The sequence below is a fragment of the Amia ocellicauda genome, chromosome 6, assembly GCF_036373705.1.
Source record: "Amia ocellicauda isolate fAmiCal2 chromosome 6, fAmiCal2.hap1, whole genome shotgun sequence".
Lineage (NCBI taxonomy): Eukaryota > Metazoa > Chordata > Actinopteri > Amiiformes > Amiidae > Amia > Amia ocellicauda.
In genome coordinates this window covers 13,459,495-13,483,382 of record NC_089855.1, presented here as the reverse complement: position 1 = coordinate 13,483,382, position 23,888 = coordinate 13,459,495, and the positions used below count along the sequence as shown (strand labels likewise).

The 23,888-nt window shown below is 38.6% G+C and overlaps 1 protein-coding gene across 1 annotated transcript; it reads right to left on the bottom strand.

The window, feature by feature from the left end:
• Positions 1–1,020: 1,020 nt before the first annotated feature.
• On the bottom strand, positions 1,021–22,455 carry tubgcp3 (tubulin gamma complex component 3). Its single transcript, XM_066706189.1, has 22 exons — positions 22,250–22,455; positions 20,834–20,941; positions 20,400–20,467; positions 20,020–20,097; positions 18,212–18,426; positions 16,909–17,069; positions 16,276–16,394; positions 13,100–13,225; positions 12,915–12,983; positions 12,392–12,524; positions 11,644–11,810; positions 9,835–9,945; positions 9,390–9,498; positions 8,813–9,002; positions 7,900–8,035; positions 7,081–7,149; positions 6,220–6,355; positions 4,060–4,148; positions 3,306–3,437; positions 2,980–3,120; positions 2,631–2,747; positions 1,021–2,491 (listed from the first exon to the last, which is right to left on the bottom strand). Exons 1-22 carry the CDS (start codon positions 22,323–22,325, stop codon positions 2,330–2,332), a joined length of 2,712 nt encoding a protein of 903 aa, XP_066562286.1. The 5' UTR covers positions 22,326–22,455; the 3' UTR covers positions 1,021–2,329.
• Between the last annotated feature and the right edge of the window lie 1,433 nt (positions 22,456–23,888).

Sequence of the window (23,888 nt, the reverse complement as noted above, 5' to 3'; positions counted from 1 at the left end):
TGGTGATTTTACTATATTGTTGTTCACAAAAAAAATATCCTGTGAGGATATATCTGAAGTGGACTCAGTTTGGAAAAGGATAGGCAACATCAGGTCAATCAAACCAGGGTGAAAAATGACATTGTAATTCACTGTTTTGTGAAGGCCAAAATATACAGCTCTGAAAAAGAGACCAATCCAAGTTCAGAAATCAATGAGCTGTACCTTTGGACAAATCATTCCCATACGCACATTCAATAGTACTGAATAAACAATTCTCACACCATCTCTGTGCACACTCATCCTCACTGTGCTACTCCTGTTAATGTCCTGACTGAATACAGTTAATGTTAATTTCATTACAGACGATTATAATTAGACCTAAGCAAAACATTTTTGGAAAATGTTAGTTAGAAGCAAGTCAAAGTTTGTAAGTCTTATCTTTTACATGCAAGGTAACAGTCAGGACATTTAGCTTCCTGTGTGGCACAGTGTAGGGCAGGGCTTGAAATGGCCGCCCTGAACGGCACAACATTAGTACCCTACACCCTAAAGCCTCTGGATGATTCACTTCTGGGGAGCACCTGACATGCAGGCTTCCCTGATTGACCTGGTTTTGACAAAAATGCCAGGAAGTCAGCGCTGCTTGTTTGTTGGGGGTGCTGTAGGAGCTGGAGGGAAGAGAACCATACACAAGAAAACAACTGGTAACGAACATTTGTCTTTTGGATTTGAACTTAATTTATGGATTGTGCTTTGGACCACGTGCTCACAGTTTTGTGTAATTTATCAGTTTGTTTAGAGGGACTTCTTTTACATTGAGGTAGGCTCCAGAGGAACTAGGGTTGAAGTCATTTTCAGTTTATCTTGATTCATCCAGAGCATGGTAAATAAACATGCAATCCTCTACACTCTACAGAAAACAAGCACAAGAGGCCTGGAGTTGCGAACACCTGGCGTAAAATCGAAATCTTTAGAGTTCTTCAAAAAACTAGTAACTGCTCCACCCCCCTTTCCAAATAAACACACTTTCATCAATAGTGGTGATAAAAAAGGACGTATTTTATTTAAGAATAAATGACAAGATGGCTTTTAATGACTGCGTTATATACATCTGTGCTATACAAATCAGTGATGGGGTTTCCCTCAGGTTTTGCTCCAGGGTCAGTGTTCTACGGACAAGTTCACAGACAAAAGCCCCCCCACCCCTTCTCATCCCACCCACCCCCAGCGAGTTTCAAGTGGAGAACGGCTAACATTTAACATGAGATCCACTGCAGCAGGTTACATACAGAACTGACCGACATGGAGGAGATTTATCAAGGGTTCGGTGCCAAAGTGTAAATTACACCATTTCATTTTTTTAATTTGGGTAAAGGAGTCTCAAGGTATGGACTTTCTTTGAAATGCAAGCCTTCATCTCACACATCATTTGCTTCGTAATATTAACAGTCAGATTCGGGTTAGTTTCGGAAAATATGGTGCACTTCAGTGTAAACAGTTTGACAAATCTGGCCTGTGCATTTCAGGATGAGGCAATCGGTTATAACAATGCTAATTAACCATGCAGGACAAAGGTCACACGAGTCTTCTTCTGACTGGACTCATGGGGAATGATTGAATGCAACAAGACAGGAAAAGGAAAAGCAAAAACAAAAAATGACATGTTTCAATATCTTAATGCAGAGTGGAAGTCAGGACACTGAAGGATTCGACAACTGATGGTCGGCTCAGCTCCTTGGCTGTGCAGTAGAGGTCCTCTCAATACATACCTCAGAAATGTTTCAGACTGTAACTTGTTTGTTCGTTTTTAATACAGAGGTACAAGGAGGATGGGAATCTGCATCAATACTGAGGAATATGTGCTCAGCTATAGCTAGTGCATTATTAAAATAGAGATAAAAACATTGTTTTCATATATGCAAATACAAAGATTAAGTTAATTTGACTCGGGCTGATATTAGGACAGAGGGCCTGGGCACAGACATGGGCAGAAGGTGGAAACATTTTCTTTAAAGTGCAAAACTGGTTAAAAAAATGGAGAGACAGGAGACCACTGACATGAATCGCACCACGTAATGTAAGATTTCAGAACTGTAAACAAAGGAGAAAAAAAGCAAAACAATCATCTCTTTTCTCTACACAGAATCAGACGAGCAGAAAACAGACAGCATTGTGACCTCGTGCTACTCAAATTCCACATTGTTTTAACCACTCTGCTTTCTGGAGCATTTAGTGAGCGTCTGCACTGTTTGGCAATGACATGGAACCTCGGGAGGTGTTTGACACTGTGTAAAAAGGTCAGTGTAGCCCTATCGAAAATTGGTATAAAACGCTACAGGTAGGTGGTCTACATGCTGGGATTGCGTCGCCCCCGTGTTGCTCCCAGAGAGGCACGGAGCCGGGGCTCCCTGGCTTTATAGTGCTCATTGAAATCCAGACGGAAGCTCAGAAACTGCAGGCTTTCATCCGAACTGGTCATGAGCAGCACCAAGAACTGCTGGACGATACCCTGAAAGACAAATATCTGTAAATCTACGCTCTCTGGAGATATACTTCCTTTCAAACGGTTGCTTAACACTAGAACTGTAGGCAGCTGAGGGGTAGAAGAAGGAAACCACTGAGACAGAAAGTGTGGCGTGGCTGCATACCTGGTAGAAGTGTGTGAGTATTCGAAGCTGGGAGCGCATTTTTGGTATGGCGTCTTGAAATTCCTGAACTCGTTTCTTCTCCTCTTCTTCCTGTGCTGCTGTCACTCCCCACTCACCCTGAAATACAGAGCAACCGAGTCAGTATTGCAGTGCAGAACAAATCATCTGCATCATGTGTTCATACCAGCACAACGAAGCCAATCTGCGCTGGAAAGGTTTTATTCTTACGAATTGAACTGACTGAACTCTGAAACACACATCCATGAAAGAGGCTGCATCTCAGATATAAAACGCAGTGCTATAAGGGGGTTCTCATTAACATTTCAGCTCTATATGCGCGGCCGTGTACCTCCGTCTCCCGCTGTCTCTTCTTCTCCTCGAACTGCAGTCGGAGCTGCAGCTCCTCGAGCGCGGCGCGGTACAGAGCATCTTGGGCGTTCTGGAACTCAATGATCTGGTCAAAGATGGCTCTCAGCTGGTTCAGGAGGGCCTGCGGAGACAGGGGAGTCCCTGCTATTCAACATCCAGACACTTTCTTCCAGCACAGGGTGAGCCAGAGCATAACCCAGTACTATACGATTTATGTTTAATCTTCAAGTTATATTAACCACTTAACCAATGTTGTAAATATAAAAAGAAGTCAAATTATATATATTCTTGGTTTGAATTGCCCACCCTGGAATTGGTGTCCAGCAAACAGCGGGATATGATGGTATCAAGGAACACTTCGTGAGCAGCAATGATGTGGTCTAAGTCTTGGGCCTGCTGGACTTTGTTCCACAGTTCATCACAAGAGCACTCCAGCACCTGCAAGCCCAGAGAGGCCGTCAATCAACAGCCAACAGGTCACACACACTTTCACGCGAACCGATAAAACAAAGGGTTCACAGTACTTTACAGCAATGGCTGAATCAAGCCACCGATCGAAAAGCAGACATTTCTGGGTCACAGCACTAAAGCTGTCATCCAACAACAGGATTACAGGATTGATTTGATAATTAAATCAGATAAAGAAGGAATTTAGCAAGCTGCATTTTATTACTCTGTATAGGAGCATGGATCTTTTGGAATGTACTGAGAAACTGAATTTGTACTGCATGATTTAACACGTCAGATGAAGAATGCTCCTCCAGCAGCTACATGTCCCACATTTCTGACAACCTGGCGTTTGTGTTGGAATGTTCTTGACATTTTCTTTCATGTATGCGATGACAGGTCTGAGTTTCCTATATTTCTTCATGTTCGGAGTTCATCTGAAATTCAACCTAATGTCAGCAGTAAACAGTTCACAAGTATTTTGAACAGATAATGGACATACTTTATGTTCTACTTCAGAAGCATGTAGCCACTTTCACAAACCTGCAAAAGATCACACGCATATATACAAACAACCATTTATATGTGGTAATCCGGAGAAAGGACAACCTACCTCAAATGTAATGTAATATTGCATCTGGTGAATAAAGTGAACCATTTCTGATGCCAGGATGTGACACTGATGTAATACTCCGGAGAGCTCTGCAATAAACAATAAAAATGTTTTAAATGAGGATGAACAGTATGACTTTCTGACCTCACAGGCGTAGATACTGGCCATCCTTTACAAAGAAATGAAGCACGGAATGGAACAGAATACATATAGCATGAGACGACCAAACATTTGGGCAAGTGAGGACTATTAATATTAAATTACAGATGTATAAACCTGGGGCAAGCTAAATCTTTGTTCTGGCTCCTAATGGTACAGATATAGAGGTAATTAGTTAGAGTTACATGAGCTATCAGAGGCCATTAAGCTCTCACTATTGTCTCATTCGCAAAGCTAGGGAAACTTTACACGGGAACATGTAATATTAAGGTATCAAAATCATAGCAGTGGTAGAATCATGTCTCCATGAGGACACAATACATTTTCCCCCCTCTCTTTCAGACAGGGCTCCCACAATTGTCCAGAGCCCATTAAACATTTACTGGCTTTTCATCACTCAGTCAAATCATCTGTAACCGCGGGCTCCGTGGCCAGCCTCTTTCAGGGCCCTCTTTCTTTTATCAACAGCAGGGGATTAGGAAATGAAAGACCACACTGCAATGGGAGGGTCAACCCAATTAGTGCTGCTGGACTTTCACCTTGCCATGGAATAGGCTATAATATGTCCCAGTCTGTTCAATAAAAGGGCAACATTGTTCTCGGTATTATCAGTTACATATTATTTGTTTCACCTTCTTTTAATCGAGCAAGAGTTGAACGTTTAGTTTTTTTGGGGTTTGGGGATATTGTTATCTGGGAGTGGTGCCCCAGTTTGCATTTCCTATCTTCTATATATGGTCTTCTTCAAATTAAATGGTTTGATGATCTTATCAGGGCACTGCTAAGCTTGAATAATATCTTAGCCCTGACAAAACTATACATGTGGGAAGACATGTACATTATACTGCTGGCTGAGTATTATGAAGGTCAGGTTACTGTTTGATGGACTGATACAATCCATAAATGGAATGTACTGTATACCAAGCATTCCTGGTAAATCATACTAATGTGAAGTCGACAGCTTTTTTTTCCCTATTAAACAGAATGCTGGTACCTTAGCCTCTGAACTATAAATGAATGTTATACAGATATGGACAAAGCAGTAACTGTAGAGGTTAAGCAATTACCAGTATCAGGCAGCTAATAAAAGGCAAAAAATCCATAATTGTCAGCATTTGCTAGAGACCGAGGAAAATAAAGTAGTAAAGAAATAAAGTTAACTAAAGAGAAAATTGCAGGGTTCCAAAATATAGTCTTATCCCATTGCTAGATCCTCCTTCTACTGTTTAAGTACCATAACTGTATCTTTTCCTCTCGTTGTACAAGTTTTTAAGTCAAGAGCAATCACTTTCAAGTCGTCAGCTGGAATTTGTTCAGGAGACGTGTTCTTGGGGCTGAATCAACCTGACATCACTGGCAACCGCTGAAGAAAAGCACATCTCCAGACTTTCATGCCATGAAAGCGACAGCTTCACAGCTGCAGCAAAATACTTTAGACAAACGGGAGCTTTGAGGACAAGCCTGGCACGAACGCAAACAGACAACTACAGAGAGATGGCATTGGACCTACAGCACCTTCATCAAGAGGTGAGCAATAAAAACAAAAATTAAAAGTATTCAATAAAACGGTTTATAGCAACATGGGGTGACGTAAGAACACCCCTACTTTCTGTCACGTGCTTAAAACGTCTCATATTTAAAAAGCTGACCTGCACTTTGAAATCTTTATTCAGTTCAATGCACATAGTAGAAAACAACATGAATAAGCAGACCTGAGGTAATCATTTTCAATATACAAAGTACAATACACCCACCTAGTGGAGCACTGCAGATAAAATAAGTGTTTTAAAAGAGTAGGTATTTCCGTAAGACCTGCTTATAGCAAATAAAAAATACTTAATCATTCTTCTTGCTTAAAATACATAGATAAATACACCTTTAATCAAAGTTATACCTCTTTTCTCATTTAATTTGCCTATTTGTCCTCCTTTTTCTTCTCGACTGGCACAGACATGAACTGATGTAAAGGCGAGAGATTGAGTTTGATGCTCGTCCGCTCACCTGGCATGCCCTTGAGCAGCTTGGCGTTGCACATTTGGCCCTTCCAGATGTCTGTGAGAATGTATTCCATGCGTTTTGCTCTCCAGAGGAAGTTGAACACCCTGAGGTAATGGCTCATACACTCCCGAGTGAAAACCTGGATGCACAATCAACACAGCATCAGTCATGTTAAAAAAAAACGATTCCCTTCATGCTCTCATCTGACAGAATCCAGAAAAGAGAACCAAAGAGACTCCCGAAGTTAATCAAGAAGTCTATGTCAGGTTAAAATAATACAACACATTCAGTGAACAAGAATGCAAAAAGGCTAGACGTAGAATTTTTAGAGTTTTGGAAGTATATTGAACAAAGTACCAAACCACGTCGTTAATACTTATTCACTAAACACATTGTTTTTGCCACTAAACAGGGAAACTGTCATTTTATAACTTTTCCACTTTGGAAGAGCACTATATGGAGCACAGGTCAGGGTTTGATACAGGACATTTCAGTTCACTTTGCAACATAAATGTTTCAGAACAAGAGGTAAAGGATTCACATTTCATTTATGTGACAATGATAACAGAAGCAATTAATCTGTTTGGACGCTGAGAAGAATGAATAATGAAAACCTACTTGTGTTTAAAGTTTTATTGCACTGAATAAAATAAAACCACTACAACTTATTTTTAATAGTGCAGTATAACAAATTGGTTCATTAAGACGACAAAGGTTTTTTAAGCAACTTAACCTAAGCAATCTTTTCAATCCCGATACATTATTGATAGAGAGACTGCAGAGCTATAAATATGTCTGGTACTTGAGTGCAGGGAGGCCCAGGCATTAGTGCGAGAGGCGAGAGGAGTAACCCTCTGAACATACCGTGGCAATGGGGCCTTCGACGTGGTAATCCAGACTGAACACATCCCAACCCGTGTCGCCAGGCGATACCTGGATCAGGACAGGATCACAGTTATTATGTGAAGAAACACTCTGCTCTCTCCAGCTTGGAGTGAGCTACACTATAATGGGAGAGAACTGCAATAAAGTTTTTTTTCCATATGTACACACCCCGTTAAGGAAAATATAATTTGAAAAAAAAGTCTGAAACCACAATAAACATATAATCTTGCTTGGCTGAACACACCTCATTCTGTGTTCCTTCTAAATGTTCAAAGAAACTACACTGGCACAGTAAGAATATTTGCTCTTGGAAATATAATTCTTAAAAAAATATTTTACAACGTGCATAACTTGACAATTGTAGTTCATTAATAAAAGATAATAAAAACATTATCTGGTAAGCTTTAAATAGGGATATAGATTCAAATACAAATAGTCTTATGGTCATGTTTAGGCTGTTTATAGAGAATTGTTTTGAGTAATCGAGTAAAACAATTGCACTTAAATGCAGAAAGGGTGACACTTTGGTCCCGTTTAGGGCGTTAGGTGAATAGTTATACCCACATTAGAGCAAATATTTGGATGTTTAAGAAAACAAACATAAAGGGAAAAAAAATCAATTCTAAATTAGAAAATGTAGATAGGGTAACATTTAATTTGGGAAGCAGATCAAGATAAAAACCTTACAAGTACATTTAGTTTATTTGAAGAGTATTTAGGGTATCCTAAATTTTACTCCATTCAATTTAGACTTGCAGAATTTCTATGCCAATAAAAATGTTTGTTGTGGGTTTGTACCTCAAGAAGTCTGACGTCTAGCCGTTTAAGGATCTCAGGGCTGTCAAACTGCGCATTTGTGGCCCTCACTGCAGTCTCCAGGATGCCCGTCAGGTTGTGCTGGTACAAAGTGGTGGCTGGCCTTGCCAGTTCTGGTCTGTCAGAGAAGAACATATACAACATAAATATCATGTTTTGTTTTTAACAGGTTTCTAATTACAGGTTTTAAGTCCATATTCAAAATTTCATGATAGCCCACTGCATCTAATGCAGTGACTAAGCATCATCTTCTGGATAGTGATATGTGTACTATTAACCACGGATAAGAAAACTTAAATACAAAATCTTGCTGGCTGTGATTCTGTTCTTCTGTAATTCAACATTCTAGTTAAGCTGTACTCACTGTTTTGACTGAGCATCACTTGACAATATACATTTAATAATCCAGATGTTGCAAAAAAGGTCTTTAGCAAAGCACTGCGTACTGAAGCCCGTAGCGCCTGTATGCATATCTCGTTCAAACACTTGTGGGCATATACACTCAGCTGAGCTTTATTGCAGTAATAATGATCAGATATCAATACATTATATATATATATATATATATATATATATATATATATATATATATAACCTAAAATAATAGCTGTTGTCATTAAAATCAGGTAATCTAATTGGACTAATCTCAAGTTATTTCCCTTTACACCATTATTATACAAAATGTACAATATATGGGGGTTCAACAAGTTGTGTAAATGAACTAAGTAGCCAGCTTTAATAAAACATGTGTAATTAAAAAAACAGTAACTGTAAAGTAAATCACAGTTTTTTCCTTGCTCTGTGTAGTTGTGTGGACACATTGACATAGAGGAAGAGATAAAATAACTGTAAATGTAAGTGTTATCAGTAAAGCAGTCTCCAGGGGCTTCCTCACTTCAGCAGATCCATTAAGTGGCGTATGAAGTCTCCTTGGCCCAGCAGTAAGTAGCGCCTCATGGCCTGCATGTGTTCCAGCAGGAGGTAATTCTTGTTGAGGACATCCAGGAGATATTTACTGGTCTCAAAATAGGCCGCATCAATTCTCCCTTGGAAGGCCCCTTCCAAGTCAGTGAATAGCTCAGCAGCTGGAAAGACAGCAACTGGCCATCAGAACATTAAAAATGCATGGCAAGGCTATTTGTGCAAGGACAATCATAATTAAACTGTAAAAGCCCCTCTCCTCTCTGTCACATTGATTGGTGGCAAATAGAGCAACTAAATACAACACTGTCAATATTTTACTACATTTAAAAGCAACGGAAAATACCTGCTTGCCAGACATACATACTTTCACTCTACTTGTTGATTCCTTGCATTTGTTGCAGTGGCATCAGAATGCAGTCTGACATACTTGCTAAACCTTTTTCATCATTTAGAAAATTGTGATTTGGTCACTACTGTACAGGCTGTTGTCCACACGTGGAGAGATCTTGACAGCCCTACATCACAGAGAGGATACTACGAGATCTCACCATCTTTGGGAGAATCAGCAGATTTTGATGTTGGAGTTATTTTCCCAGGAGGAGTCCGGTCGTGGCAAACTTGATGCAAGAAGTTAATTGATTTTCCTATGAGAAGAACCTGAAATGAAAGTATGGTTATTGGATTAGCATTTTCTTCACTTTAGTATGGAGATACTATGCTACATATAACTTTAAAATACAGAATGGTCATCCCTTAACTACTCTACAGAGGATATGTTTAATGTACTTTAACAAAACATAAAACAATGTCTTTAATAAAGCATACTAAACAAGCACAGTCAATTAATTCATTTTTAAAACACGTAACTGATCACATTATTTGTTCCAAACTTGTTTTAATGGTTTGAAGCAATATCATTTTACAAATATGTCTTTGCCAGTTGGCATTAGACAGGACCATTTATCATCAGTTGAAGTGTATAATATTCTGTACCTTCCGGGCTTGATCCATAGTTATAAACGAGGGCATCATGGATTTCCTCAGAGTGTACTTATCATGCCAGAGTCGGTCGGTCTTCACTGTCGGGTCGGAGGCGACAAAAAACTGCAATGGAAGTCATTCACAAGTTCAGCCAAGGCAATAATATTCTATTATTACAAGCTGCTGATTTGCAATTTTGTCAAAATGCAAAGTTAAGGTAGAAGCAGCAGGGGGGAATCAGACACCTTCAAGTTATTATCTGCATTTATAATGACATGCTGATGAAGTGCATTATAAAAAACTTCAGCTGACAGAAAATGGTAGGAATGTATCATTGCTTTTTCAGATTTCAGGCAGAAAACAAACAGGATGTTGTTAATTCTGTGTCCAGAGCTATAATAATGAATGTAGTTCACACCAATCAATGAGCCGTTACTACCAGTAGAGGGCAGTACACACAAAACATAAAACGGGAGTTCACAGATAAACACTTACTTTCCATGCATTCTTTTTCTCTCATAAGGTTTCTGAACAGTAACCATTTCAAGCAAAATTCTTGTACTATTTCCTTTCCCTTCATCCAAAACAACCAGTATATGAATCACTCAGGTGACTTTTTTCAATTTCTAATGTAGCATTTGTTTTTTTGCTTCATTGTTTTACGCTACTTACAATATACCCCACAATAAAATAAGCCTGTATTGCTTCCTTAGATATAGTTAATGTACGCAGCCCTACAACATACATACAGCTATTACAAGAAAGTATTTTCTTAGTGTTACTACATCATACCTTGTGTAAATATAAAGTTTACTTCTTCTAGTCCTTAACCAATTACCCAGGTACGAGTAGGATGTGTAGATAAACATGGGGATACGAGATTTCCACCAAAATTACATCTGCTTTGTGCACTTGCTGGCAAACACTCTTTCAAGACACCTCTGCTCACAACCTGACACATGTGACAGCTCTGTAAACGTATGTCCAGAGGACAAAGCATCATAGGTGACATCACTTCATATAGCAGAGTGCCCTATTGGCATCCTTGTTGATCTCTAGGAATGCATTCAGCTTGGCCCAGTTTGCATGTACGCACAACACGAGAGTGACATATAATGGAATGAGTAAAATAGTATTTTAAATTACAACAACGCGATTCATTATACATAACACACACCACAAACAATGTAAAAAGATAGGTTACAGTGGTAAATTACAGGAAAAGCTTGAGGGCAATTTAATGTAATTTTAACTTTTTGTACGATTATGACTTTATTTGCGCGAGTTTAAATTCATCATGAGGGAGCAAGTGATTCACATGTTTGCATTATTTACATTTCTTTTTGCTGAATTTTGTAAAGAATAAAACTGCAATAAATAAATACATACGTAAATACATACATAAATAAATATCTAGCTATGGAAAAAATTAAGAGACCACTCCATGTTCAGAAATCAATGTTAAGTGGTCTCAATTTTTTCTCAATCTGAACAGAACAAAAACCTGTAGGCCCTGCGGCTCTCCAGGACCAGGGTTAACCACCCGTCTGATTTGAAAATACTGAAATCAAACTAGCAGAACAGTGCACAACTACCAACCCTGCATAATTTGCAAAAGGTGCAGCAAAGGTACACTGCACGACTCTATGGGTTGACTGTGACAAGAAAATATAAACCATACTGGGAGACGGCACAATGAACGCTCAGTGAGCTTTCTATTACCACCTGGCCATCAATCCACACTCTGACCATCATGCCCTACTTCAAATCAATACTCCATAAAATATGAGACACTGTAACCTGGATGTGTAGAGTGCTTACCTCGTGGTAAGTATCCTCCAGCTCTCCATCATAAATCCAGCGGTACAGGAAGTTGAGGATGGGGTGGGACACCAGGCCGAGGATGTGCTGCACCAGCGCTCTCATGTTCGGATCCCCGGTTTTGCCGTACGCATGGACAGTCGAGGCCAGCTCTCCCCCTTTCCTCCCTGTGACAACAAGTTAGACAGTGTGAAGTGAGCCAGCAGAGCCCAGCAGGTTTGAGTTTCCAATGAACAAAATGATTTCAAAAGGAAAGAAAGTATACATGGAAAAAAATACCTAACTTTACAGTGATATAAATGTGATGAGTGATAAGATAGAAAGATATACTTTTGAAAATTTTGTATAAGTATTATAAGTATTGTATTAGCATTGTTTGGGATACTAGGAGGAAACTTCTAAACAATATTCCACCACTTTTAAACTTACTCAACCTTCAGTAAAATGCAGATGAGAAGAAGGTTCTTTACAGTGAGGTCATGCCTCAGTGCACAATTCGCATTACTCAAGGGGCTACATTAAGTCTTCACAATGACAATTCATTAAAAGAGGCACTGCTCTGAAAGATTTTTATCCTGACACACACACCCAACACTTCAAGTCCCAGCTGCGTGTTCAAGACACGAGTGAACCAAACTGCAGCTGGAACTGGGAACCCATGCTCTACCGGATGTATGATGCAATGCACTCGTTTAAACTGGTGAGCTATGTAGGACCACAGAAACGACATATTTACAAAGGCACACACCTTGACAGTAATCTACAAGAGCTGCCAGAGTTTTCAGTCTGATCTTGGGGTCGTAAGTCCACACCAGAAGGCGCCGGAGTGTCAAACTGCTTTCGACTCCCACATTCACTCCCTGGTCATCCTCAACTTGCAGCTGAGAGAAAGACAAACAGATTTCTAAAACACAAAGGACATAGAGCCAGACATGGACTACAGGAGGTTTTACCTGGAGGTAAATATTACAATGACAAAGTACAGATACATATTCAAGATTAATTATATTTACCTATATGATTACAAACAGTCAAAATCACATTAATATATGATTCAGAAGTATACAAATAGTTTGAAGATTCACAAAACTAAGACAACAGTTCAAAAGAAAATGTATTTTGTATTTAAAAAATATATAATTTGAAAAGAATAAACAACTGTAAATCAATGGTTTCTCATTAAGTATGTTATAAAACCTGTGATGGGAAGATTGGAGAGTAGAAAAAAAATAAAGATAAAACAAAATTAGTCTATTCAAGCAGTTTCATACCTGTGAATGTAAAACGGAGAGGAGTCTGTAGTACTCCTTGAGTTCCTGATGAAGGGCAGCACAGAAGCTCTAGAGCAAAAAAATCTCAATTAATTAAATGAGAATACATGATGATCTGTTATGTATCCTTGACTTTTCATGTTTCAACATACTTTTAGAAAAATAAAAATTCTATTGAAGGCTACCTGGCCAACAAGCCCGAATGCCCGGTCAAGGCTCCTCTGGTCGGTGTACTTTCTCACTTTGTTATGCAGCCAGCCCAGCTCTGCCAGTCTGCTAGTGATGTCTCGAAGGGACTTTGATATCGCAATCTATGGGAAAAATACAAAATCAAACAACATGTATTGTGTGTAACACAGCAAATATCCCTTGCATTTGCTCAAATCAGTCTGTAGTCGACAGTCATGAGATTTAAAGTGCCTGTTTAAGCAGTGAAGCTCACATCAACTAATTTAATTATTTTCCAAGCAGCTAAAGGCTGTTTATATCCAGGCAAGCACATTTTAAAAATAAACCATTTGTCTGAATTGACGGACTATATCCCGTAAGTCTGTTAATGCATTACGCATCTTGGATTACAATGAAAAAGAAATAAAGGAGCTTTTTAGAACCTTTTACCCTTGGAAGGAGCATTCATTTGTAGGCACTTTAGATGCCTTGAAGTACATTGATTGTGTCGATTAAAAAAAGAAAAAAGTCACATCACATCCACCTCCACCTCCAATGAGAGTCCCTGTCCCCTGTTTGCCATATACAGAGAGGAACTATGTCCTCATTCATCCCTTTTTATATAGTCAATAGTTTGCATTAACAGTTACTTTAAATAGGGGACGTATAATCACTTTAGAATGGAGCACAATCAATCTGGGAACTTTGCATCAGTTATAATGGACTTTGAGCACAAATGCAGACTACAGCACATGAAGGTAAATGAAGGCATCAATATAGGTTGTTATTGAGAAGCAGATTTACAGGATGACAACAGAAGGCCGTATGTGTGATGTCCTCTAAAATCTTTAAGGCCAGAATCTGTTTGTTTTTGTTTTTTTAATGCTGTGTCAACCCATGTCAGCCAGGAGGACGGGTAACCATGACTTTATTCTCCTACATTCCTCTGCAATTTCTTAATTGTTGCATTTACTACTGATAGCCAAGACGTGTTCCTGTTGACTGCGGGGGAGTGTAGGGGAACCAAAAGAATGTTACAAAATGTTATGAAGTTGTCAATTGGCAATTGAAGCGAGTGCAGCATAGATAGGCTTTCACATCTCATGTCCTGACAATCAGCCTAAGGGAGCATCTTCACAACTGAAGTCTGGAATTCCTATTACAGTATTTGTAATCTTAGCCAACACTGCAGAATCAGTTGAAATAGAAACTACAACATGAAACTAGCCAAGTCTTCAGTAGAAATTATGGAGAACAGGGCTGAACACAAGCAGGTAATTTTACGATAATTTATATTATACTTATACTACAGTATGTTTCCATCTTAGTCCAAGGGGGACAAATAAATACCTGCAGGATGTTGTTCTAAATCAACAGCACAAAATTCAATGTGACACATAAAACTGCCTTCCTGTAAACTTCCATACCTGTTGAGTACACCGTTAAACTTCACTGGCAGGCCGCTGAATTACACAGATAATACGCTGTAATTATTTGATTTTATAAAACTGTACGGCAGATCATCTTTATACCACTGTATCTTAATGGGCCTGCTGTAGAAGTGTCAAGAAGTTATGCTATGAAAAAACAGATTACTCCTCTGACCTCAAGCCTTGCTAAGATTATTGGCATAATACCATACACAGTAAATGGCAATAGTCTTGACCATAAAAAAAAAAAGATAATTATATATTATAATCTTTGAATATACATAGTGTGATTCTTCGCATACTTTCAAGCATACTGTGGTTTACACTTTAGGACAGAAATCAGACTGTTAGATCATAGGTGAAAAAGCTGCTTTTAGTCATTTAGGAGAATTATTTCTGTGTTTTAAACTCCCATATGAAATGGTAAACAAATACAGCCAAGTTTATTTTAAATGCTCTCAATGCACACAGCTTAACTCTACCTTCGTCAAAGTACAAGATTGACTGAGCTGTGCTTAGGTTAAGATTCCAACATCTATATCCTAGAAGACATTTATAATTTAATTGTTCGATTTATAGTAATCTTCTGTTCCCTAATGCTATTTGTGTTGAGAGTATAAGGAAATTCACAAAGGACAGATTTGTGTATCTCTTCACTTGCAGACCTTTGACCTCTAATCTAGTCACTTCTAGAAGGGTCCTTATAAATCAGCATCCAAAATTGCACTGGTCAGTTTGTTCTATACAGCCATGTCAAATGGTAGATTGAAATGCATCTTATTCTTAATTTTAAATTTGCATATTTCCATTTTGGTCTTGAGGTTTTGTTGTCTGAACCAATGGATGGAGCTCCTTTTCCACAATTTTAAAATGCATAAGTCAAATCTCTCCAAAACATAAACATTTCATTATCCACTGAATACATGCTGTAGAATAATTAATCTAACTTGGTATGGATTAGACTAATGTATGAAATCATACTATAACCTCTTTAATCTGCTGACAACTGCACTGAACATGTTCAGCATAAAAATCCTCATTAAAAAGCGTGGCAGTTGATTTGCCATTGTCAGGCAGGTCACATTATATTTCATGAACACAGATAAAATAGAAATGAATAATACATTGTATATTTAGCCAAATGACTAGTACAAAATATCTAAAAATAAAACAGTAGGTGTCCAACATATGGATTTAAAACAAAAGGCCGCTTTGTGACCTCCAATAGTGTAAGAAGACATCATGGCTAAAAAGCTATCAGCATCAAGGTTGGCTTGATATTGATTAGTTGTAGCTTTTAGGTAGATTATCAGCTGTGACTATGTCAGTTAGGGCAAACATGCAAACATCTGGCCAGTTGCATTTCCAATCTTCTCTTTCACGGCCTCAAACAGCTACAAGGCTTTCCCACACCTGCACCAACTGATCCATAAAATCACCAGAACACTCCACTGAAAAGAGCTGTTCATCAATAATATTTCGTGTCTGAGCAGGGATTCGAGTGGAAACAAATTGAGATTGATTGGCACCTTTAAATTGTACAGAATACAGCCGTGCAATGTATTTTGAGATATTAAGATCAGAATAAGAACCAGAACATAACCACACTGCATGCCAAGCATTTGGACCCTTTGAAGGGATGATTACCCTCCGTATTCAACACAAAAATCTGTTGTACAATCCAATGAAAACTGAATTCATCAAAGTTCAGCTCGATATGCTTACGTTTTGAGAAGTATAGGCCACCTTCATAATAAATTTACCTTGGCATCAATTTTATAGCAGTTTTCAGGACTGCACATTTTGATGAACTTGCCATCAATCCCCTGGAAGACATATAAAATGTCTCTGACTAGGGCAGCTTCACTGATTTCAACAGTGCCTGGAAAGAGAAAAAATGATAAGCGTTTCATTCTAACATTAATATTTACAACTTTGAAAAGGTCAGTGGTTAATCATCTCAAATGAGCCGGTATCTTTAAAAGGGCTAAGTGCTTAAACACCAGTAAATTCTTAGCACTTGGAAAATGTTTAGTAAACCACAGGACACTGCAAAGAGATTGTAGCCATCTGTCTCTCAGTGAATGTTAGAGGACTTTCAAGGTGAAGATGCGCTGAAACTCCACCTTCTATCCAGTACAATATTCACGGGATACACACACTGCAAAGTCTTCATTCTGCTCAGTATGAAGTGTAGTTTTTGTTACTGAATCCAGTGGCTTAGCATGGGCTCTTAGCTACAGAACAATAATTTCCATTGTTTGAAATAACTCTGTCGCCATTAGATTTGTTGATGTAAACAATTATATGTAGAAAGTAGCAAACTTCATTCTGGAGCTGCAGACTTTGAAAATCTCACTGTAAGTCTGTGGCAACGGACGTGGCAATAAACACACCGCTTGCTTCCCCGTCCCGCCGCTGTCTGGGCGCGCTGCGGCCCGCAGTGTTGGGAAGGCCTCTTGAGGTAGGTGCTGGAGCAGAGGGGGAGGCAGAGGGCAGGTTCCAGGCCAACCGAGCGCCCAGCTGCTGGCGGAGAGAGTCGCCAACCACCTGGGACCTAAACATAATCAATAGGAGCTCAAAATATATATGCTACTAAGGCCTTCATTTAATTGCTTATTTGAGGCATATCATGTGTATAAGATATTTCTGTGTTACTATTACTGCTGAAGCTGTGGACTACTATGCTAACTCGATTTCACCAAAAATTTAAAAAGTATATATTTTATTATTACTTAAAGGGGCTATGCCGATTATCAAACTGCTCTTTTAACCCAAAATGTTGCAGGCCCAACGTCCACTCACACGATCATCCTGCGGCACAGTTCACAAGGCCAGGCTGAATATTTTCCTGCCTGTTGCTTCATGGACATAATAGTCCGATTACAATTTAAGGCTAACTTTATGGAGCAGACCCTGTCTAAATTGCTGCTCGTTGCTGGGAATGATGGCTTTAAACAACATGAAATGACAAAGAGTGCATCTTTAAAGCTTAATGATGCTTCAAATACAAACAACCAACAATTAACGACCCACATGCTAATTCTAGAGTGTGGCTTCAGACAGAAACGGCAATACATTTATGCATGTAAAAACAATACTTAAGTGCTTAGAGCTGATGGAAGCCCATTCATTTTTAATTATCCAGAGTGAAATCAATGGCATTACGTGCTGCACAAAACACGGAAACTGACACGCCAAAAACGATGACAGTCTGCAAACATTTATTTATGAAATGTACCAAATGTAATTGCCATGGAATTAATATTATGGAATCTGCAGATCATTCTACCATGAGAACATCCTGATAAAGATAAGCACGTAAAAAAGGAAGAATGCAAATACGCTGCACATTTTTTTTTTTTTTTTTTTAAGACTAGAGCTACTGGAAAAGAGATCTTCGAAGAACCAACGCTATCTGTTTGCCTCTTTTAGACATGCCATACATGACATTGTAAAGCCTGATTAAAATAGGCAGTCGACTAGGCGTAGCACCCATTATGCATTACACACTTCATGAATAAACAACATATCGCTCATGAAAAGAAAAGCTAAGGAAGGCAACAAGGGAAAACGAATTCAAGGGAATTTGCCTAACATAGGTCACCCTCTATAGACTTGCACCGACTTGAAAAACAGAACAAATAAAGTCTGACAACAGACAACCCATAATAGCCTTCAGAGAGGTACTGAGCTCACCCGCCCGGCAGCGACTGTGGGGTTGGTGTGGGCCCGTTCATTGCATAAATCCCAAGGCTGCTGACCCCACTGCTGCCCATGCTGCCCCCACTCTGCGTACACAGATTCCTATCAGGGTAGCTGAGCGGCAGGCTTTGCGGCCTGGCACAGTAGTATGGGGTGGAGTGGGCATCTCTCGGCAAAGCCTGAGCAAACAGTGTTGCATAATTGGCAACCTGAAAAGCAATACACAACAGATTATTATACATGTATAAAAACAGACAAACAAATCTGACTGACTTGATAGAAATGGAAAGTAAATTCTCTTTATGACCTTCTCAACACTGCCCACCCATTTGGCCTCACCACTAATTTGAACAAATGCACTCAGGAAATTAGGCATGCATAGGAAATAAGTAAGCGTGACCATCAACATTTGGATCTTTATCTGAAGAGGAGCGATACACACTAAAGCCTATCAATTTAACTGAAATGTCTATGGGGGGGTTCCACAAACCATTATTAATCTAGTATTTACATATTTCACAATCTCTATTCCACAAACTCGATTGAAAACAAAACATACGCACAAAACAGCAGCAGAAAATAGTGTTAAACAACCAAGTCTGAGGTTTAAAAACTATTACATTTACTTTATTCAAAGATTGTACATCATGGAGATTTGCTGGTGAGGTTTCCAAATTACATTTTTGTGCATGGCAACCAGAATTTAGTGGACTGCAAAACAATATGCTAAACTTGTATTTTACCCTTTGCATGGGTACATTTCACTTCAGCTCATGCCTTTCACCTAATTTGTATGTTGTTGTCAAACCAGTTGATGTGCTTTAGAAAAATAACTGTCTACAGAGCCAGAGTGATGTCTAATATTTCTCAAAAATGATGACGAGAGGGAAAACTAGGATACTAATGGAAACCAAGTAAATGTTGTTAGACTCACAGAATGTCTGTGTAGACAATAATAATCAAACATCAAGACTAAACCAGATTTGTCTTAATTTTGAATGTAGTAAGTGATGTGCCAGTGAAGGAATGATACCGTTGTTTTAATTTTCTAACTGGAAAAAATATTTTTCTATTCCAATTTTAAATTCCAATGCTAGCACTGACTAATACAATTCCACATAGCACTTAAATAAGCCATGACTTAAAATTAAATTTTAAAAGAAAGCATCTGTAATCTTAGAATGTATTCAATATATTGTACAATAACGGGCCGAAATGTTGAATTTGCCGACTGTAAATTAATTCAAGAGTGGAGAGAAGTATACTGCCACCAAACATATCTGCAGGCAATTTATATTTAATTTCTCTAGAAGAAGAAAAAGTGTGTATTCATTCATTTCACAAATCACATTATGCCAAGTTTAGGCACTGTACTGAAACACTACTACAGACATTACTTAATGTTCTACTTTACCTGCCAGAACAACTCTTTAAAAATGCAATCTAAACCACAGCATGCTTATTGAAGACAGCAGTATTAACTGACACTTTGCATTATTGTAAATATTTTTAGTGTGGGTAATCGTCTGTAATACAATCAGCCACTTCCAAAACAAAACCTTAGCAGATTACACTTCTTCCACTCAACTGCATCCTCTACATATTATGTACAGACAGCAGAACAGGAGAGAAAAAAACTCAGATTAATAAACCAGACCGAAATGTGTCCATTTTTAAGAATTTCCTTCTGCAATCTGCAAATGCAAGACTAATCCACAGTTAGGGAGGGACTAAATGAAACTGATGAAGACAAGATGTACATGTAATGTAAATATGAAGTGTAGATTGAATTTCATTATTACCCTAGTAGCAGGTTTACGTGGATCCTCGCAAAGGCTGAGCAGCAGGTACAGTATGGACCATCTATTCTTTAACACCCCCTGTGCAGGGAAAAAAAATATATTCATTGTTTATTCAAGGGTTGTGATTTTTTTTTTTCTTAGTTTGGTTAAGACATTAACATCTCAATTCCCAAACAAATGTGGCTAATAGAGAACTACAGTAACAATAAAATTAATGTATCAATGTTTGATGTTAAATGTATGTATATAGATATCCTGAGGGACCTAACAGTACTGCATTGGAAAAGGCAGTCATATAACATGGTTAGATAATTGAGCCCCATCCTTCATCTGTTTTATATATGTATTTTTAAGGTAGTGTTTATTTATTTTAAACAAACCTGTGATTGTAGTTTTCTGTGAAGTTCAGAAAAAAGTGCAGCATCTGCCTCTCTCCTTTGCTTCACAACTGCAAACATGAATAGTCTCAGTTAATTCATGGCCCTAGAGATTATTCTGTGTATGATGTGAATACTATGTAATATCTAGCTTCAAGTGGTGATCATTCTCTTTCTGTGCAGATGAGCATTGGTTATTACAAAAGTAATATTTAATCCTGGCAAAAGATGCATATTTCATAATGGAGATGGACATTTATTTTTTGGCACTGCCTTTCTATCAAATAATTAAATCTTGTTATGGGGACTTAATGTGACCTCTAATTACAACATAAAACAAATACACAAATTAAAAATGTACAGTCCCTGTTCATGTCATATAAAAGATACTTATCTGAGGTAAATGAATTATATATATATTTTTTGCAGTAACTCACATTCTTTCTTTATCTTTTCAGAAACAAGAAACTCATCCCGTTCGATTGTAGGTGCGTAGTTGCTCCCGATCACTCGAACGGCATACTGGAACTGGTGCGCAACTTCAGCTGTGAGAAGAATGACACAAGAGATGTCTTTTCAGAACAATCACATGCACCACAACCTGAGCCAAGAGTGCCGGTCAACAACCTGTTCAATTCACAGAGATCGGCAAGAATCAAATAAAGATGGTCCGATTCCTGGGAAAATCGAATAAAATGCCAGTCTGTATTGCGTGTGATTTTAACAGCAACCACTGTAACACCATGTTACAAAACAGAAAAGACACATCGGTTCCTAGTGTAATTGGTTCCTATCCTGTCTCTCTTAATGTCTGATTAGAATAATAATGATCTCAATCAGGCTGATCTGAGCAACAGAGAAATTAATCCATAACACCAGAACAAAAGGGATCAGGAAGACACAATACCAGGAACCTGGACATGTGATGCAGTGTAGTATAACAACAGCAAGTCAATGAGAAACCCGAGATGTCACAACACGCAAGGGAGATTCAGGCTGCTACACCTACCGATCTATTATATTCCTGCATTATGAAATGAATGAACTAGGCCACAGCAGGCTTCAGTAAACGTTGCATCTGAAACTCTTTCAGGAAGCCACTAACATGTAAACAGCAAACACAGAGAGACAACATGGCCTCAGTGCATGCTATAACCTTATTATTTAATGCATACAATGTTTTTTTCTTTTCTCAATCATTTATTTACATAACAAGTGACGGTATAGAGTTGGAATAGATTCTCACAGACAACAGGCTACTGTCAAACAGGAGCCAAGACATCTGAAGAGTCCTTGTCATCTTTGCATGCAAGACACTGATGTGACTGATCTCATATTTGCAGGGGGGAGGGGATATTTGGAGATACATAAAATGCAAAACTCCAGCTTTGTTCAAAAGTATAGTCGTGGTAATTGCATTAGAAAAACCGTTCACTTTCATGAATTAACAACGACGGTGATGATACTCAGACTGTTGTGACAATATGGATCAGCTGCACACGCCCAAAGACCCACTCTGTAACTTACAGAATAATACTAATAAACATCTATAAACAAGGCCTACGATTTACGGGGCAGCCAATAAACACCGGCCTGTCAAATGTCAACTGTCAGAATGGAGTGCAAATAGCGACTTTATATATGGACTCAAGCCAGACATAAAACATATCGCTCTTACGTGCAAACAAATAAGACAGTCATCTCGATCTGGCCTGTGCACGGCCTCTTCTCCTTCTCCCCCTCTCGTCTCACTGTAAACACCGACTGTGTTCACATGCACTACGATGCTGAACTATGATGTTAATCATCACATTACTGGGCTCATATCGTAATGTATGCATTGCCATTGTTACCTTCGCTCTTCCCGGTAATCCTGCAACAGAGACTCTGTAACAACACGTTGGGGGATTTTTGATCCAGACCTGCCATGGCGTTGAACTGTCTAACACGACTCCGTTTCGGTGTCCAGATCTACCTGCAGCCGTTATGTGTGCCGTGGCTTTCCGCTCTTAGCAACGGCGCCATTTTAACTGAACCCGCCGAAAGCGCCTCTCTGTGCTACTCTGAAGCTTCCCACAATGCAACGGAAAGCACCGGACCACTGCATGAAAACACTGCCCTCCGGTGAAGCGGCTCACAGATGGGGGTTCCTAGAGAGATGTGTTCCTACCCAATTACACTCCTCACCATGCATATCTTTAATGATGATGATAATAATAATAATAATAATAATAATAATAATAATAATAATAATAATAATAATATTACACTTACTCTATCATTATCTTGAAGGTATTATTTGAAAATATATAGCTATACACATACACAAATATTCTCTCCTAAAATTATAATAAACTACAATGTGATTACTAACAGGAAATATTGAACTGCTTTAGATTTAATTTATTCTCAAGATACATGATATGCAGTGACTAGATTTTCACTAGATACCCACCAGAAGCAGATCTAGTAAAATTAGTTAGCAAGTATAAGTATAATGTGTAGACTTTTAGTAATATTATTGGGGGGAGGGGACACACACACCCCACAGAAGGCATGTTTTGTAAAGTACATATGTAAACCAAGTAAAGAACAGAAGATAAGAAGATTTTCTTTTCCCTCTGGAAAGAAAATGTAGACTGTATATATACAGGAGTTTAATTTGTTTATTTCAATTAAGAAATGCATTCCAGTTAGGTTGCATTGAAAGTTGTTTGTATAGAAAACCTTTATGTTATGTGATAGTAGTCAGAGAATAGACTTGTAGTATGTGAATAACTTTGTCCATGTGTCATTTTTCAGTTCTTACAATATATGAGTTATGTGTCTAACGCATGTCTAACAATTACAGAGGGTCAAATTCCAAAAATGCAGTTTCTGAAGGATGAATATTCATGCTGCTCCATAAGATGTATTCCTTCAAAGAAAGACATGCTCAGGCAAGTCTGCTTCTCGTAAGAATGTCAGGCTGCTGACCTACAGGTTTGTGTGTGTGGTCCCTACACAACCCCCAAAATCTGGACTTGCACATCCAAATTGGGTGAACAGTGTAGGAATTACACCCATTGTTATATGTGGTCCCAACAATTTTAGGAGCTCAAAAGTATTTGGACAAACTAACATAATCATGAATTAAATTGTGAGTTTCAATACTTGGTTGCAAATCCATTGCAGTCAATGACTGCCTGAAGTCTGGAACCCATAGACATCAGCAGATGCTGGGTTTCTTCCCTGGTGATGCTCTGCCAGGCCTGCACTGCAGCTGTCTTTAGTTCCTGCTTGTTCGGAGAGATAGCAATACCATTAGGTGTTTCCTTTCAAATCCATTATGGTGGTGTACAGAGCCATTATTATGACAATTGTGTCACTGTCCAAATATTTATGGACCTAACTGTATGCTTCTGTAAAGAATTTGCACACGTTAATTGCTTGTTGCATTGAATTACTTGACACATGTAAGTCCGGCATCACTCAGACCAAGCTAGGCTAACC

Coding starts and splice junctions, on each gene's coding strand:
- tubgcp3 (XM_066706189.1), bottom strand. CDS start 22,325: ATGGCAGGTCTGGATCAAAAATCCCCCAACGTGTTGTTACAGAGTCTC. Junction 12,525..12,914: donor TCTCCGTTTTACATTCACAG/GTATGAAACTGC, acceptor TCTTTCTCTCAG/CTGCAAGTTGAGGATGACCA. Junction 4,149..6,219: donor GCTGCTCAAGGGCATGCCAG/GTGAGCGGACGA, acceptor TGTTTATTGCAG/AGCTCTCCGGAGTATTACAT.